Source organism: Arvicola amphibius, chromosome 7 (genome assembly GCF_903992535.2).
Source record: "Arvicola amphibius chromosome 7, mArvAmp1.2, whole genome shotgun sequence".
In the NCBI taxonomy this organism is placed as follows: domain Eukaryota; kingdom Metazoa; phylum Chordata; class Mammalia; order Rodentia; family Cricetidae; genus Arvicola; species Arvicola amphibius.
Window position 1 is genome coordinate 111,248,780 of NC_052053.1, and position 16,877 is coordinate 111,265,656.

General features: G+C 35.4%; 1 protein-coding gene across 1 annotated transcript in view; it reads left to right on the plus strand.

The window, feature by feature from the left end:
- Positions 1-15,218, plus strand: part of Mdga2 (MAM domain containing glycosylphosphatidylinositol anchor 2) — a 702,900-nt gene extending 687,682 nt beyond the window's left edge. Inside the window, exons 15-16 of the mRNA XM_038337153.1 lie at positions 13,379-13,484; positions 15,130-15,218. Of these exons, the coding sequence (XP_038193081.1) occupies positions 13,379-13,484; positions 15,130-15,218 (195 nt within the window). The remainder of the gene's footprint in view (positions 1-13,378; positions 13,485-15,129) is intronic.
- Positions 15,219-16,877: the final 1,659 nt, after the last annotated feature.

A 16,877-nucleotide genomic window follows, 5' to 3' on the forward strand; every position in this document is an offset into this window, starting at 1 on the left:
TCCCAGCACTCGGGAGGCAGAGGCAGGCGGATCTCTGTGAGTTCGAGACCAGCCTGGTCTACAAGAGCTAGCTCCAGGACAGGCTCTAAAAGCTGCAGAGAAATCCTGTCTTGAAAAACCAAAAAAAAAGAAAAAAAAATAATCTATCAAAACTCAAGGTACTGTGTGGCATAGTATATATGCCTTTAATTTCATTGGTTGGGAGGCAGAGGCAGTAGATCTCTGAGTTTGAGGCCAGCCTGGTTTGCAAAGCATGCTCTAGTACAGCCAGCCCTACACAGAGAAACCCTGTCTCCAGAAACAAAACAAAATAACTCAAGGTATTTGCATAGCCATCTACTTTCATAGAATCACTTGCATGTATTTTGTTCTCTGTAAAAAATAATATAGATTTTCACACAAATAGAACAGAGTATCAATATACCAATTTTTTGACTAATTCTTGATCCAATTTCAAATGAATCTGTCACCTCAGTCATTTATTACTTTAATCAAAATTAGAATTTTAAACAAATTATTTTTCTTTCTGTTTGAAGTTAAACTTCAGTTGAATGCCAAAATATCATCTACAAAGATATCAAAAAAATTAATGACGAGGTTTTTAAGTGAAATAAGAAACTTTAATAATCACTGTAAAAGATGACATACCAACAAGATATTTTAATAAATCGGCAGCATAGATTTGTGGTTTAAGTAACATTAACAATGTGTGTGTGTGTGTGTGTGTGTGTGTGTATTAATACATTTGAGGCTAACATATAACAAAATGTTTTTATTTCTATAAAATAATAAACTATCTTTAAAATCTAATTACATTTAATATAGTCTATAACTTTATTCTTATTTGAAAGGACTCATATCCACTTGATATCATGCATATGTGGTATGGCATACATCTAAGGGTACAGAGAATCACAGTGATCCAATTATACAATCTTTTCCTTACTAGAATCTCTTTTCTCACAATTTGTAAAATTATGATTGTTTGAGAGGTTAATCTTCTAAACCTAACCAAGTTGAAAAAATGAATGAATTTCTTCACAAGAGCAGAGGGTAAGGAATTAAAACTACGTGGAATCATGCCTACGAATGCAGCAGAATCGTTTTGCATCTATGGAGGATAATACAATGCAAAAAACTGAAAAAAACTTAACCTGGGAAAACATGATTCAATGTTCAACTAATATTAAAGTGTGTGTGTGTGTGTGTGTGTGTATGTGTGTGTGTGTCTGGACAGTGAAGATTATTTTTCTAAAAATATTGACATACTCTACGTATTTTTCTTCCTACATAGGCTGCCTCTTCATCACAAATGATTAAATTAAACACATATACAAGAAGGATTTAAGTTATGATAATGTTATAATCAAGTCAGTTCTTTATTGACATTATATCAACTTAATAAACATCTGTTAAGTACCTCCAAGACAGTCCTTTATTTCTCTAGATATTAGTTGAAAAATATGTGAGCTCCAACTTTCTGTCTGTTACACAGCAGGCATAAAGATTTGGTAAAACTCCTGTAAAAGATGCTGGAAGCTACCTGGTATACAGGAAGGAGAGTGACGTCAGGATATACTTTTCTTGTCATGACTGGAATCTTGGAAGCAGGCATTACTGACTAAGAATATTCGGCTTACAGAGTGTTGAATAATGCCTGATCTCCAGATTGTTTTATATTGTAAAAAGGGAGGAGAGAGGAGTAGAAATCAGATTTAGGAACATATATGATTACTTCTGACTTAAACAAGTTAATAAAATGCCTGGTTTGGAGGGGGGGCATTTTAAAGATATGTAGAAGTTGTTGGAATTACGTTACGTATCTAAAGTTTTAAAGAGACAGGTATGGATATGTCATCAGATTATATCTCTTACTGAAAACTGCCTGAAGCTGGGCAGTGGTGCTGCATGCCTTGAATCCCAGCACTTGGGAGGTAGAGGCAGGCAGATCTCATTGAGTTCGAGACCAGCCTGGTCTACAAAGCAAGTCCCAGGACAGCCAGGAATGTTACGCAGAGAAACCCTGTTGAAAAAAACATAACAAACAAACAAACAAACAAAAAGAAAACTGCCTGAGTAATTGTTATTATCAAGGAAAGTTTTACATATTAAAATGAGCAAATCAATGGTGTAAACCATACAAAATCAATCACTAAGAACTATGACAGCCGTACTCATCCTAAGTAGTATCTTAGAGAAATTCAAATAGTCATAGAATTTTAAAAAAAAGAGAGAGAGAAACCCAAAATAGAAAACAAGTAAATTACTTGTAGAATGTCCTTTCTGTCAACATAATTTGTAAAATTCTATTTTCCTGAGAAATTTAATTTCTAAATCTTACCAAATAAAGTAAATATTTTTGTAACTATTATAACATAATTAGCAATCTTAGGTCTTAGTTAATTCACAGCTATACAAGTTATATTTTATACAGGATACAGTGTCCACTAGAGAATTCTTTTTTGATGTTCAGTTTCCTTTAATGATCTCTATCTCCATGAAAGTGTGGGTACAGGTTTGTTTGAATATCTTGTCTTGATTGATGGCTTTGTCTATATGCTGTAATGTCCCCTTCGAAGTAAAGTACTTTTCAACCAAGGTCTGGGTCTCCTCACTACCAGGGTCCAGTATCCAGTATAAATGTCTATGACTCAAAGTCCACCTGCCAATTTAGACCCACTCAGCAGAAAAAGAGGCTCGACCTGAAAAGACCCATATGCCAGAAATGGAGCTGCTGTTGTCGGTTCTGAACAGAATGAATCTAGCTAAGGCATTCTTCCTCAGTTTTTCCAATCCCTGGAACATTCCTGTCTTATGGTTGCAACCCATGAAGGCCGGGGTTAGCTCTTCAGGGAAGTAGTACTCAGCATACCCACAGGGATTATCCTTATCAAAATGCTCCTCAAAATATGGCACCACAGAGAGGGTGTCCTCATAGGCATATTTACACTTAAACTCATTCCACATGAAGATATCCTTGTGAAGGTGAACTAAGAGTCCCTAGCCTTGGGCTCAGCTGCCAGCGCCTACTCACGTTCACCCATCTCCTCAGGAGCTGAGGCAGCTGCCTCGTTTTTTCTTTCCACTCAGCTCTTGGGCCACACTTGAATTTTTAGTCCACACCTTGAGGAAGGGGTGAGGATTCAGAAAGAAAGAGACAAGAGAAAACACACAGACTCTAGAGGGTATCCAGTGAATACTGTAATCTGCCCTAACTTTAGTGCTCAAAGTTTTTATATACTCAAACCCAAAAGAAAGAGGAAGGCAAAAGACTTCTTTACCCTGATACAAAGAACAAATAAATGTAGTGACCTCCTCACATCTCAAAACATTAGGCAACCACACTCTAGGTCAAATTATGCTTTTGTCTAAGCGAAACATTCTGTAGCCACAACTTAGGTTAAGCATCATGTTGTATAACCTTGAAGGAGCAAGAATACGTCTGAACTCTCTGACCTGTAATTAAGGTGAAATGGGTTCACTTCCAAAGGCCCCCACACAGTCTGGGGCTTTTCTTTTCTTGGGGTAGAGTTTTAAGCTTGGCTCTCTGCAAACTTCTTAGCATCAGACTGGGCTGTCTTCTCACACAGCTTTATTTACACCAAGAGAGCGCTGAAATGGATCTGGTTAATTCAGGTAAGAAACCAGCCTTTGGTACTGGGTACCGCCTAGGGAAAAGTAGGCTCTCAGACCTGTTTATAGAACCACAGCAGGGAGCAGACAACTGTGTTACCAACCAAGGTCACTAGTTTACCGCCATGAAAGCTCCTAGGTTACAAGAAGCATCCAGCTGCCTTATCTCCCCTTGGACGTGTACATTTTCAGTGGCCTGTGCATAATGCCCAAAGTGGGGAAAACTGAATGATGTCACTGTCAGCAAAACTCATGCACCACCAGAGCTGCTGTCTCTGGAGTACTTCTTGGCAGCTCCTCATTGCTTACAGAATCGGTAATGCCATTGCTCTCAAAGACACAGAATCCATTGTCACTCTCCGATGCTGGAACCCTTCCGGCAGGAAACTTTTCAGAAATTCCAGGGCACAATGGCTTGGCAAAGGAAAGGGGGCAATGCAGAGAGCACAATGATCTGAGCCCCACTGTATTGAGCAAGGAAGGCCTTCCAGTTTTCAGGATTTTTGTACAAGGTCCCATCTGCCATGGTAATTCTGCAGAGGGGGGTAAGACGTTTACATGGGAGCACAAGGAAATTAGAAAAGAAAATAAATAAATAACCATCTTAACTAAAACCCATTCGATATTGAGAGTTAATTGAACTGCCTGCAGGACAATATTAAATTATAATATGATTTATTCAAATAGGCTTTTTCTTCTATCAGTTTTTCACATTAACAGAAATATAGAGTTTGCTTATCAGATAATGCTTTTGCAAGAAATCCTAGTTCATTACCCAAAAGGTAGCATGGAGACCATAGATAGCAGTTGCCCCTGGAAGAGGAGTGCTGAGGAGAATCTTACGGAAACAAGAAATGGAAAGCAGAGAGAGCACCAGGTCAGAGATTGAAGTTGTGGGCTTCCACTCTTAAGTCCCTTTTCCTGCTCATTTACTCATACCCTGGACCCAGTTTCTCACAATTGTTGGTTAAAAGAAGGAAGATCAGGATCTTTTCTTATCAGAAATCAAAGGGGTGGTTTAAATTCCCGAAAGAGGTCCAGGTCCAATACCCATGAAAATGTGTTTCTGTAGCTGCAGAGATTGGTGTAAAAGTCACAGAAATGAATAAAAAGGAATGTACAAAGAGATGTCCAAAACTGTAAAAACTAATCAAACTTCCTTCATAGTGGTCTAGGTAAGCCTTGGAGAAATTCTCCCTGCTACATTCGGCTCTACTTCTGATACAGAAGGCAGCATTGGTTTGTTTAGTTGGTTCTCAATGTACTTTCCATCCCTTGGGTTGCTTGGACGTTTTCATAGATTTATAGCAGTGCAAAGCACCTACTTTCTTCTGCTATCAGTTTTGATTGGCCTGAAGGACTTCATTTGACATTTCTTGAAGTGTGGGTCTGTTGAGGATGAATTCTTTTCACCTTCTGTACTTTTTTAAAAAATTGTCTGTTCACCTTCATTTTTCAAAAAAAGAAAAAAGAAATCGTTTTCTCTAGGCATAGCTTAGGAGTTTTTCTTTTAGAAGTTTCTGGATGCCCTTCTGTCTCTGTCTTCTTCCCAAGTAAGAATCTCCAGTTGCACACACATTTATTTTTCTCTCTAGTGTGCAAACTTCCTTCTCTGAGATCGTTTCAGACTTTTCTCCTTATTGTTGGTTGTAAGAACCTAGACTTTGATATGCTTTGGTGTGTTTTTTTTTTCTATGTACTACTAAATTACTGAAATTCTTGACCCTGTGGGTTCATCATATATGAAAACTGAGAATTGTGTGGCTGATTTCTTCATATTTCTTTGTTACCCATTCTGTGTTTCAAACTCCTCTTTGCAAATTTGCATTTGTTTTTTTCTTTTCTTTTTTTTGGGTGGGGGGCATTGAGACAAGGTACTTTCAATGAATTTTTCATCTCAGCAACTGAACACTTCATCTCTATAAACTCAATGTTAGTCTTTTTACAAAATATTTTTATTTCCTTAGTCAGTACCATGAAGGTAAATCATGATTAACTATTTGGAGTCACTCTCTGTAATGACACATCTATTTCAATCCTTGGTTGGCTTAATAGATGTATTCTTCTTCCCTTTATGGATCATTGTTTTGTTTTTCTTTGAAAAGCTAGTAATTTGGTTGGTAGGCATCATGAATTTGAACTTAGGTGCTGAATATTTGTAAGATTTTTGTAATAGAAGAAAGCATTAACAATGATGTGCTTAATTGACTTATGAACAATCTGTGTACTTTAAGAATTTAAGATTTATTAAAGAAAACCACCTCTCTCTCTCTCTCTCTCTCTCTCTCTCTCTCTCTCTCTCTCTCTCTCTCTCTCTCTCTCTCCTTTTCTTCCTTTCTAATCCCCACTATGTTTTTTTCTCCTTTTTTAGTATTTTCTGGTATTGTTTATGCCTGACCACATGACCACATATATTTTGTTTTCTTCCTATTGTGCTTCAAGAAAACATAAAATTCTAAACCAAATTCAAATCTTTTGTCAATCTTACAAATGTGACTTGACAAACAAATGTATCAAACCCAGACATGGCTAAGTAAAGCAAAAGTTTATAGCATAGTTTAAAGGCTATTCATGTGAAATATTTAAAAAAATAAAATCTCTAGCTGCCTTTTTCTATGGGAGTCTCAATTCAGTTTCTTCTGGTCAGATTTTCTGCCAGATTTTGAACTGGTTCTGATTACAATGATCTGAAAACTCCATCAGGGCAAGTATTGAGTGACTTGGTTTTTTTCATTTCTCATGTATCTATGATTATCATTATATCAGAGTCTGACTATTTCATTTAGTAATTTGTGTATTTCAAATGGAAAAAATAATCTGATTTCCAGTACTTTGTTTGGGGTAAAAACCATCAGAAGTTAAAAATTAGGTCCAGGGTATCTTTAGCTAAACTATCAGTGAGAAATCAAGATAAGTAACAATTTTTAATTATGAAATTTCTGTTCTTTTATTTCACAATGTATTTTTAGATCTATGACTAAAATCTTTATTTCAGTAAAATGTTTATTTAATTTCCTTAATCTTAACTGTGCAAGGAAATTACTCATACTTTGACATAATATAGTCTTAATTTGCTTTATTCTTCTTTATTGTTAGTTAGAATTATTTTAAAAAAATTTTTCTTACTCTGAAATAATTTATACAGAATGAAGAGTTTTAAAATGCTTTCTGTAATGTCATGCCTACCAAAAAGCATTGTTACAATAAGAGATACAAATATAATGTCATGTAAATTAAATTGTAAAAAGTTACATCATTCAAACATATAACATTTGGAAATATTTTTAAATCATGTACAGAGCATGATTTTCTCCTTCCTTTTGGAGTAAATTAGCTATAAATGGTGTCAAATGCCTCTTTTACTTTGATTCATTTAGTTTTATTTGATTGAAAATTTAATTATGTTGATCTAAAAACTCTTGCAATATATATACTTGCCTGTTCTATTGAGCATCTTCTGTTTGCTTAGGAAAAATAAAATTGTATTATACAAAATAAAAGTTTTATTATATGAATATTACTTTGCAAGCTTTCTAGCATACTTAATTTAGCACCATCAATGTTTTAATTATATTTTCATTGCATATTTTTCTATATTTTCAAGGATTAGAGCAAAACTTATAAAAGCATAAGCTCAATATTTTTTAGCCCTATAAAATACTTTATATTTTATATACCATGTGTCAAGGAAAATAACTTATGTCTCTTGCTAATACTGTAACTTGTTTGTAATATAGTATATTTTTTCCAGGAATCATGTGTCAAAAGACATTATGAGACAATACCATTTGTAGTTCATTAGTTTTGCCAAAAGTGATTAAGGATCTTTTACTCTTGAATCAGCATTTAAATATTTGGATACAGATTTCAAAGAAATTTAAATGTAAGTAATTATTACTAAATGATGATCATGTTTTCTCAACATGACTTTAGTGTCTAATAATGAAAAGGTATCTGGAAGATATCACTATCACTCAGGGACATATTCCTATGCAGCTCTACACCTGACATGGTGAGCCAAGTTCCAGGAGGTTTATGCAGATATTTGGAATTTACCATTTCAAACACTTTAAAGGGCAGCACAGATAGCTCATAGGTTAAATACATACGGGTCTTGCAGAGGACCCTAGTTCAATTCTTAGCAACCACAACAGGCAAATCACAACAACCTGTAACTCCAGCCCCAGGGTCTCCAATGCCTCTGGTCCCTATGGGTACCTACACATTGAAAGAATCATATAAATAAAGAGAATTAAAAATAGGAAACTAAAATTTCTGAATAAGTGCCTCCCACTTAAAACTCGCAGTGTGCTCTGTTTCTCTGTCTTCCCAGCAATTCATGTCTTAGGTTGTTATTTCAGATTAGAGGCTCTTCATGCTGACACTCAGCAAGTAGCGTTGTGAAGTTGTTTTCACGGTTAAGCTTGCAGATAGCTACTCCAAGGAAGAAGTCAGGACTATCTGACTGCTGGCATGTATCGCCTCATATCTCTTTAATTTTATTTTTCTTTTTATTATATTTTTATTACTTAAAACAGTTTTTTTTTTAAATTTAGGTACGTTTTTATCACATTCGTCCTTCCCCTAAGTGCTTCTAAATCCTCTCCCTGCTTCTGAGACACCCACCCAACGTTAAGTTCTTTCTCAATAAATAAACAAAGACCTAATGCAACCACAAAACTCCCCCAAAACCAAGAAAAAAATACCTCCCATAAACACTGAACTGTAGCAAAATAAAAGCATACAAAAGTCTGTGCAGTCCATTATCTGTTGATCTCCTAGTCCTGAACATGAGGCGTGTCCTGAAGTGCTTGATATACCCAGTTGAAGAAAGTTGGTTTTTCCCTTTCCAGCAAGCATAAGTGACAGTTTTCAGTTGTTAATTTTCACCCTAGTAGCTAAGTTTACATTCATTCATTCATTTTTGAAAAATAAATATAACCAAATAAAATATAAGAAGAGAAAATAAAAACTGTCATACAAGTCAGACAAGATAAACCAATAGAAGGAAACACTGTTGGAGTGATCAAGAACTGGAAACTAGATAACCCAGGGACCTAGGGTAAAACCCACTAAAACTTGTCTAAAAATAGAATGAAAATGTAAGGATAAAATGACTCCTAATGACGTGTGCTATACTCAGAGACCACTGCCTAATTCACCCATGACCTATCCTTTATAATGGGTGATCAGAGTTCAGCAAAAAAGAACAAAAACTAAGAAGAAGCAACGAGCATGATGAGAGTAGACGTGTGAAAGTGGATGGGAAAAACCCACAAAGCGTCAACCCTACACGAATAACTGCGGCAACTGAAAAAAACTAGGAGTAGGAGAGGTAGCATTCTCCAGAGAAGAATACACAAATTGGTTGCCCAAGGCTTAATGGGCAGTCCTGAATACATGCATACAAATAACATTATGCGTACTGAGCAGGTTATATTTAGGTGTGTGTGTGTGTGTGTGTGTGTGCAAAAACAGTCATTGAAAGAAGACAAGAATATAAAGAAGAAGGAAGAGGGGTACATAAGAAGGTTTGAAGGGAGAAAAGAGAAGAAATATAATTGTATTATAATATCAAAAGTAAAAATAAGTCTTAGAGAAGCTTTCTGAGACTATAATAGCTCTTTGTCCCACTGGTTTGAGTCACAACAATCACAAAGTTACACATAAATATTAAAAACATTTTACACATGGCAAATTTTTTGTCAGAGAGTATTTTTATCATACCAACAAATAATAACTAAGTCCATGATTTAATTCTATAGACTATCTAAACTCATGCTATGTTTCTGTAGGGAGAAATCACCTTGCTACATATATTTAATGACCAATGATATTATCATTGGTTATAAAAGTCAGCAAAACTAATAAATCTTCAAATCATCCAACTTTTATTGCCATCCAAATAATTTAATATCTTTTTTTCTTTTGGTTTTTTCCAAAACAGGGTTTCTCTGTATCTTTGATGCCTGTCCTGGAACTAGCTCTTGTAGACCAGGCTGGCCCCGAACTCACAGAGATCCACCTGCCTCTGCCTCCCAAGGGCTGGGATTAAAGGCATGTACCACCAGTGCCCGACTAATTTAATATCTTGAAGTGATGAAATAATCATGTATAGAATTGCTCTAAGTATAGATAGCCCTCTTGACAAAGTATAGTTCAATTTTTATTGACTGGTCAATTGAATATATAATGTAACACATTGACGGTGGGAAGACAGCACAAAGGTTAATTTATTTTAGGTAATCTCCCCAATAACTCCCAAAAGAAAAATGGTATCTTTCACATCCTGATTCAAGACTTTTTTTCTTCAATGTAAACTTTGATCTGACCTTGCAACTTGATCAAGCTCTTCAGCTTGATCAAGCTCTTCAGGAAGGCGGGAAGAAGAGAAAAAGAAAATTAATAATTACAAAAATAATTGAACCAGTAGAAATCATCTGTATTAAAAGGCAATGACTAGAAAAAAATTTAAGAGTGATGGACTATTAAAATTAAGACATAACTTTCCAGGGAAGCAGCTGAAAAGAGATCACAGACGATTTTGAGAATTTGTTCACTTTCATTTTCTATTTTTAAATACTAATGTTTCACCTTTTGTTGGCTCCTGACTACAGACAATGAGAATTGACTTAGTGAACATAAGTGTATAGTTTAAGGAAAGCTTGATAATTTAATCAAACTATTCACTCTCACACAGAAAAGACAACATAAATACTAATAAGGCTGTTGCTTACACAGTTTCCAGTGAAACTTTGAACTCCAACTTCCAATGTTTAAATCTCGAGTGATTTCAGCTTCCAAGTTAAATGGCACATGTAGAACTTCTTAGCTAACTCTTAGTGGACTCAGCCCTCTTACATCACTATACCATACAAAGCACATAGGAATGTAGTTTCCTTTTCTTCTCCATGGCTGCATTTCCCTGCATTTCCTGTCCTGACCACCACACACTGTCCTGGCATCTATTTTCAAATTACCACATTTATTATTTATAAATGCTTGGCCAGTGAATCAGGCTTATTATTAACTAACTCCTACATTTTAAGTTAGCCCATTTTCCTTATTTATACTCTGCCACTTGGCGGTGCTTTTTTAGCATGGCACATACATCTCCTGCTCCCTCTGTGTCAGAGTGGCCACCCTGACTCCACCCTTCTTCTTCCCATCATCCTGAGTTTGGTCATCATGTCTGTACTTACTGCCTGGCTACTGGCCAATCAGTGTTTTATTAAACCACGTGACTAATCTTTATAGTGTACAAGAGGATTATTTCATAGCACTCCATAAGCATTATTAGCTGAGTTTCTGTTCCTACTTCCTGTCATGACCTATTCAAAGTCAAATTCTGAGTAACTGAGGATAATTCTGCAAGAAAAGTCTACACAACTATGCATAGCTACTTATTGTGCCAAAATTAACCATCTAGAACATATCTCATTTTCCTTCTCTCTAAAATTAAGATGACTGGCCGACAGTTACTTTAGTGTCAATACAGTGTTCTATATAACACTATATTCAAGTATTTATAATACATACGTAAAATAAAAATCTATTCTCATAACAGCACCCTACCTTAATCCAACAAAGTGTGGCTTTTTTTAAATCAAAAGTGGAACATTTCTGCTTGTGTAGAACTAAACAAATATTCAGTAAGACTCTCAGAGCTGGCTTCAGATGACACTTGGTTCCTGTTATCATCAGCAAAGAGTCAGTATCCCATAAAGAAAGAGAGAGATGGTTGGGGTAATTTGGTTTATTCTATCATTGATTCTGAATAAGGTGAGGATCTGTAGCTAAGGCCGTCCAAAGTATTCACATCTCCACCTCTCTGTAGTCATGTCCCAGACAACTCCATCCTTAACATCCTAACTTCAGCAGTTTCTCTCTCTTGGTTTGCTTTTTTTAATTGATTTTTATTGAGCTCTACATTTTTCTCTGCTCCCCTCCCTGCCTCTTCCCTCCCCTTCTACTCTCCCCCAAGGTCCCCATGCTCCTAATTTACGCAAGAGATCTTGTCTTTTTCTACTTCCTATGTAGATTAGATCTGTGCATGTCTCTCTTGGGGTCCTCATTGCTGTCTAAGTTCTCTGTGATTCTGATTTGTGGTTCTGCAGTTTCTTATTTCAGAGCATATAATTTAGTTTTTTCTGCCCATTTGCCTTGAAGACTCAAAATTCTTAAACTGAAAACTTGGTTCTGAGTGTTTGAACTTTAGCCTGCCCGCTTGCTTTCTCTTCAGTGATGCATGCTATTTGGGATATTTTCCAAGGATGGCTTTGTGCAGTCTTAATTATCATGAATAAATACTAAGGGTAAATAGGAAACAGTATTTAAAAATTAAATCTGTTAATTAAGACTTCACCAAACATTTCCCTTGCGAAGTTGTAAAGACTCTGTCTACCAGACTTCTAAATGAAGGGCAGGGAATTAAGAAAACATTTGAAAACCAATGTTCTTGCTTACTAATTGATGCAAGGTGTCTCTCTGTATGCTGTGAATGTTTTATGACCATTGGTTAATAAAGAAGCTGATTTGGCCAATAGTCAAGCAGAATAGAGCCAGGCAGGACATCCAAACAGAGATACAGGGAGAAAAAGAGCAGAGTAAGGGAGATACCAGCAACTGCTGGGGAAGCAAGATGTGAGGTAACAAGCTACGAGCCTTGTGGAAAAATATAAACTAATAGAAATGGATTAATTTAAGTTGTAAGACCTCATTAATAATAAGCCTAAGCTAAAAGACCAAACAGTATGTAATTAATATTAAGCCTCTGAGTATTTTAAAAGCGGCTATGGCAGGATGAGAAACTTCCAGTTTCAACTAACTGGAGATTTTCATTAATAAAATTATCATAGCATACAAGCAATGTTGATCAGCTTTTCAAAAGTAGCCTAAACTCTCTAAGAATAATCTTAAATTTGTCTTCAATGAACTGTTTTCAAAGATGAACCAAAAGTAAATTCAAACCATTCTTACTGCTCAAAATAAATCTTCACATGCAGATAATAGTAAAATAAGATTATTTTGCAAAATGCATGCAACTGTATTACCTTATGCTAGAGCTGTTTATTAAATTGTTGTTTCTTTGGAAAGACCAAATTAATATTTTATTTCAAAATTTCCAGAGTACAAACCACTAAATACATTGGTTACATTTTAGAACCTATTTTGTTTTTTTCTGGATGAAAGAGATAGCTTGAAGCCTAAGAAGATAATTCTAAAGATCTTGTTTCCTTCAAGAGTAATTAATTAAAGTTATCTAACCATTCTCATTTGTTATCATAGCTGGAATTTATAAATGAAGGCTGCCTGATATCACTCATCTGCCCTCTCAGCACTCATGCATTGGGCCTCCATGATCGAACATTGTAAATACTGGAAATTCAAAGGCTTCCCACTAGATTCAAATTTATGATTTTTATACACATAAAATGTCATCAAGTTTTAAATTTATAATTTCAAAAACATCACAGCAGGATGTCAAAAGGTGAGTATAAAAGCATGAGGAACCTGTGCAGTGTACCTGCACATCATCAACGCATTTCGACTGGGTAGGGCACCATTCTGCTCTTGACTATATATATATATATATATATATATATATATATATATATATTTTAAAAATGTAACTGATTCCTTCCTTAAGATACTTCTGGAAGAGTTGGGCTGCATACTTAGGGGAAACTGAGAAATTATGTTTCTGTACAATAAAACCACTCTAACAAATCTATCATATTTTTAGCTAATTTTTGAAGGCATTCGAGGTCCTGGGATAGAAGGTGACATCGCCATTGACGATGTATCAATAGCTGAAGGAGAATGTGCAAAACAGGACCTAACAACTAAGAGTAAGTGTCTCTCCTGTTGAGTCTCACTTGATGTGATGGGGAAGTTACATAGTCACTATTACAGCAACATGTTTCCATTTCATACAAAAAGTTATGGTTTAGTTAAAACTTTATTATTTCTGAATGTAAATCATCCAAGGTATGCTTAAATCAAATAATTAAATGCCATTGTTGCCTTATTTGCAGCAGCATAAAGCGATAGTAATTTCTACTTAATTCTATATAAGACTAATGCACTGTGGTATTAGAAACAGATTTAAAATATATTTATTTCTGCTATTTTGTCAAGGGTTTGGAAAACTTTTACTAAAATATTTGCCAAATCTATACACATAATACTCACATAACCAAACTGTTTTTAACTCCAAATAGTTGAAATATATTGTTTATATAAATGCAGTTATATGGGAATTTAGTGTGTATATTTTGTATTGGAGTAGCCCTACTTATTCTGACATAATCTACTTCATATTTGTTCCACAGTCTTGTTAAATAGTTTTGCTTTTATCTGCAGAACAGTTTGTATATTTTACTTGAATGATACCTTCAAATTTCAATTTTCTATTTCAGGTCCATTCTTAAATAAACAGGAATATTTCAAAAGTACTAGAAATATGTGTGGCCTTGGTCCCTAAATCTTCTTCTCATTTCTTTCATTTGAAATGTGTTTTCAGAATCATATTTTCGAATGGATTTCAATTGCAGGATTTTCTTAGACTAATCTGGAAACTTTAATTCTATGAGCACACAATGAAAGAGTAATCAAGCTAAATTTAAACAAATAACTCATCAATGGTATAACATAGTCAAAGGTTTGAAAATATATGCTGCTCAATTCTGATGTGCACCAGAGCCTTTTTAACTCAGCATATTTATGGAAAAATTATTACAGTCTAGATATTGAAAGTCAACTATGCAATTACAGCTTAATGTACAAAAGTGACTCTATTATTTAACATTATAAAAAAACAAAAACATCAATAGGTCGTGGTGTCTTGTTATGACACTTAGTATTTAAAATACACCCTTAGTAACAACTATCTCGATTTTCACTTCAGAAAAGATTCTACTGCACCCACATGAACCTAGTTTGCCCAGAACACACACACACACACACACACACACACACACAGAGTATTCTCTTCAGAGACTGTGGGATTTCATTTTGCTTTCAGAACAGTTATCAACGATGCTACCCTTACAATAAATGAAGTTCATATCCATGTTGCATGCAAATGTTACATTTTTACTAAAATTAAATGCATTGGATTTTATAATTTGAATTAAACTTTCCACATGGGGAGGATAAGAAGGGAAAGCAGAAGTGGTGAGAATAGTCCCAAGGAAATGACTCTGGAAGCCTACCATGCTTTCAGTATCATAGTCTGGAATATTCTCATGTCCAGGCTTTCAAATTAGTAAATACAGAGTAAAATGTGTCTACCATATACATAACTATATATCCAGGCTGTTGTCCCTTCTGCTTGCCTTAGAAACAAAGCTGATGTGTCGTGCAAAACCTATTTTTTCCCCAAATTATTTTTCATATGTTCAATTTATTAGTTCAGAAAACCTGTATGAGTAAGTTTGTGGAATGTTTATGTCCTTAATGTCTGTTCTGGGCACTTATCTTCTTTATCTCTAGATTCCGTGGATGGTGCTGTTGGGATCTTAGTTCATTTATGGCTTTTCCCCATCATCATCCTCATCTCTATCTTAAGTCCTCGAAGGTGACCTTATCTTGGCAGAGGCTATCAATGATTCACCAGGCACTGGCATGAAGAAAGAGTCTTTGTAAATGGACACAGAAAAAAACAAACAAACAAAAAAAAAAAACAAAAAACAAACTACCAAAGATTCCTCCACTGACTACTGACTCAAAAATTAATAATAAAAAACAGCATTTTTTAAGCACTGGGGATAAAAAGACATCATGGAAATATAACTTATTCCAAACTACATATAGAAGATACTCTTGGCCTGAGTACGGAAAAGACCTTCAGGTGCTTTTGTGGCTAAAACGATTACAGCTTCATCTGGTTGAACTCTGGAAAAAGAAAAAAAAAAGAAAGAAAGAAAAAGAAGAAGAAGAAATAAAGAGCTATAGAAATCCTCGTCAAAGCACAAAGTCATGGCTGGTTTTGTTTCAAATGAATAGTTTGCTTGTTACCATGGAAACCTAATGGCCTGCCAACAAAAACCTCACTGTAAACAGGGTACGTGGAGAGCTGGCATTTATTTTCCTTTCAAGAAGGTTTTATGTAGAGAATGAAATAAATGTGGGCCCTTTTACCTTTGGCTGTTATCCTTCATTGAAAATACTCCAAACTCAGAATTATTTAAAGGTTTCATGTTTATCCCCATTTACCCCCCACCCCACTTTTACTGTCGTTTGTTTTTGTTGTTGTTACTGTTCGCTGTTCTTTTTTTCTTTTTCTCCCTCTCATGGCTAAGCTAGATAACTATGTGATGTCTCTTTTTGCATGCACTACTATCCAGGACAGTAAACCTGGGCTTACATATTACACAGGCTTATCGGAGTTTGCTTGCGGCCACTTGAACACCCAAACTACGTCATCTGTTCCTATGAAGAAACCAAACCACCATCTTTTATAAATTGCCATGGAAACCAAGTGCCTTCAATGAAACAAGCCTGAATAATTCTCCACTCAGAAGCTTGCACTGCAAACAATGGTTTGTGTAGAACTAGTTTGTAAACAGACGACACAGCCGAAACGTGCAAACTCCAGGCGAGACGCCCCAGCCGCTTCTGAAGAAGAAAGGACCCGCTGCTGCAGAAGCCCATGCAGACAAGATTGTTTGTTTGACCTCCTAGACAGCCATGGCCTTTCGGGTTATTGTCCATAGAAAGGAACTTCCACTGAGACCACAAATGGGAGCAACACTTTTTCTTCCAGGTTATTAAATGGGTCAACCAGAGCAAAAGGTTCTTGTGATAATGCCTAGCGCAGAAGGTGGTAAAACACAGAAGTGATTTTTTTTTTTTTTTTTTTTACTCTAACCTCCATTTGAAATGAAATTGGCCCTGCCTTTAGAGGAAACGAGGAAATGGTTGAGATTGCCGTGCGGACGAACTCTGCCGCGGAACTGGGCCTGAAAAATCCGGCTTTATTCTAAACTCTGAGGGTAATATGCCTCTGCCCTTTAGTCAGACTCCGTGAAAATTGTGAAATATTATTTTATTATTTTAACAAGATTAAAAAAACACTTTTACAAAAAAACAAAAACATGTAAAAATGATTTTGAGCTACCTGAGGACAAACCATACCTTTAACCAGCCAGTTTTCCAATGCATTGTAAATTCCACACACTTGTTGGTTATGAAAATTTGAAGATCTTTTTCCTTAAATTATCTCAGCTTTTAACTTCATT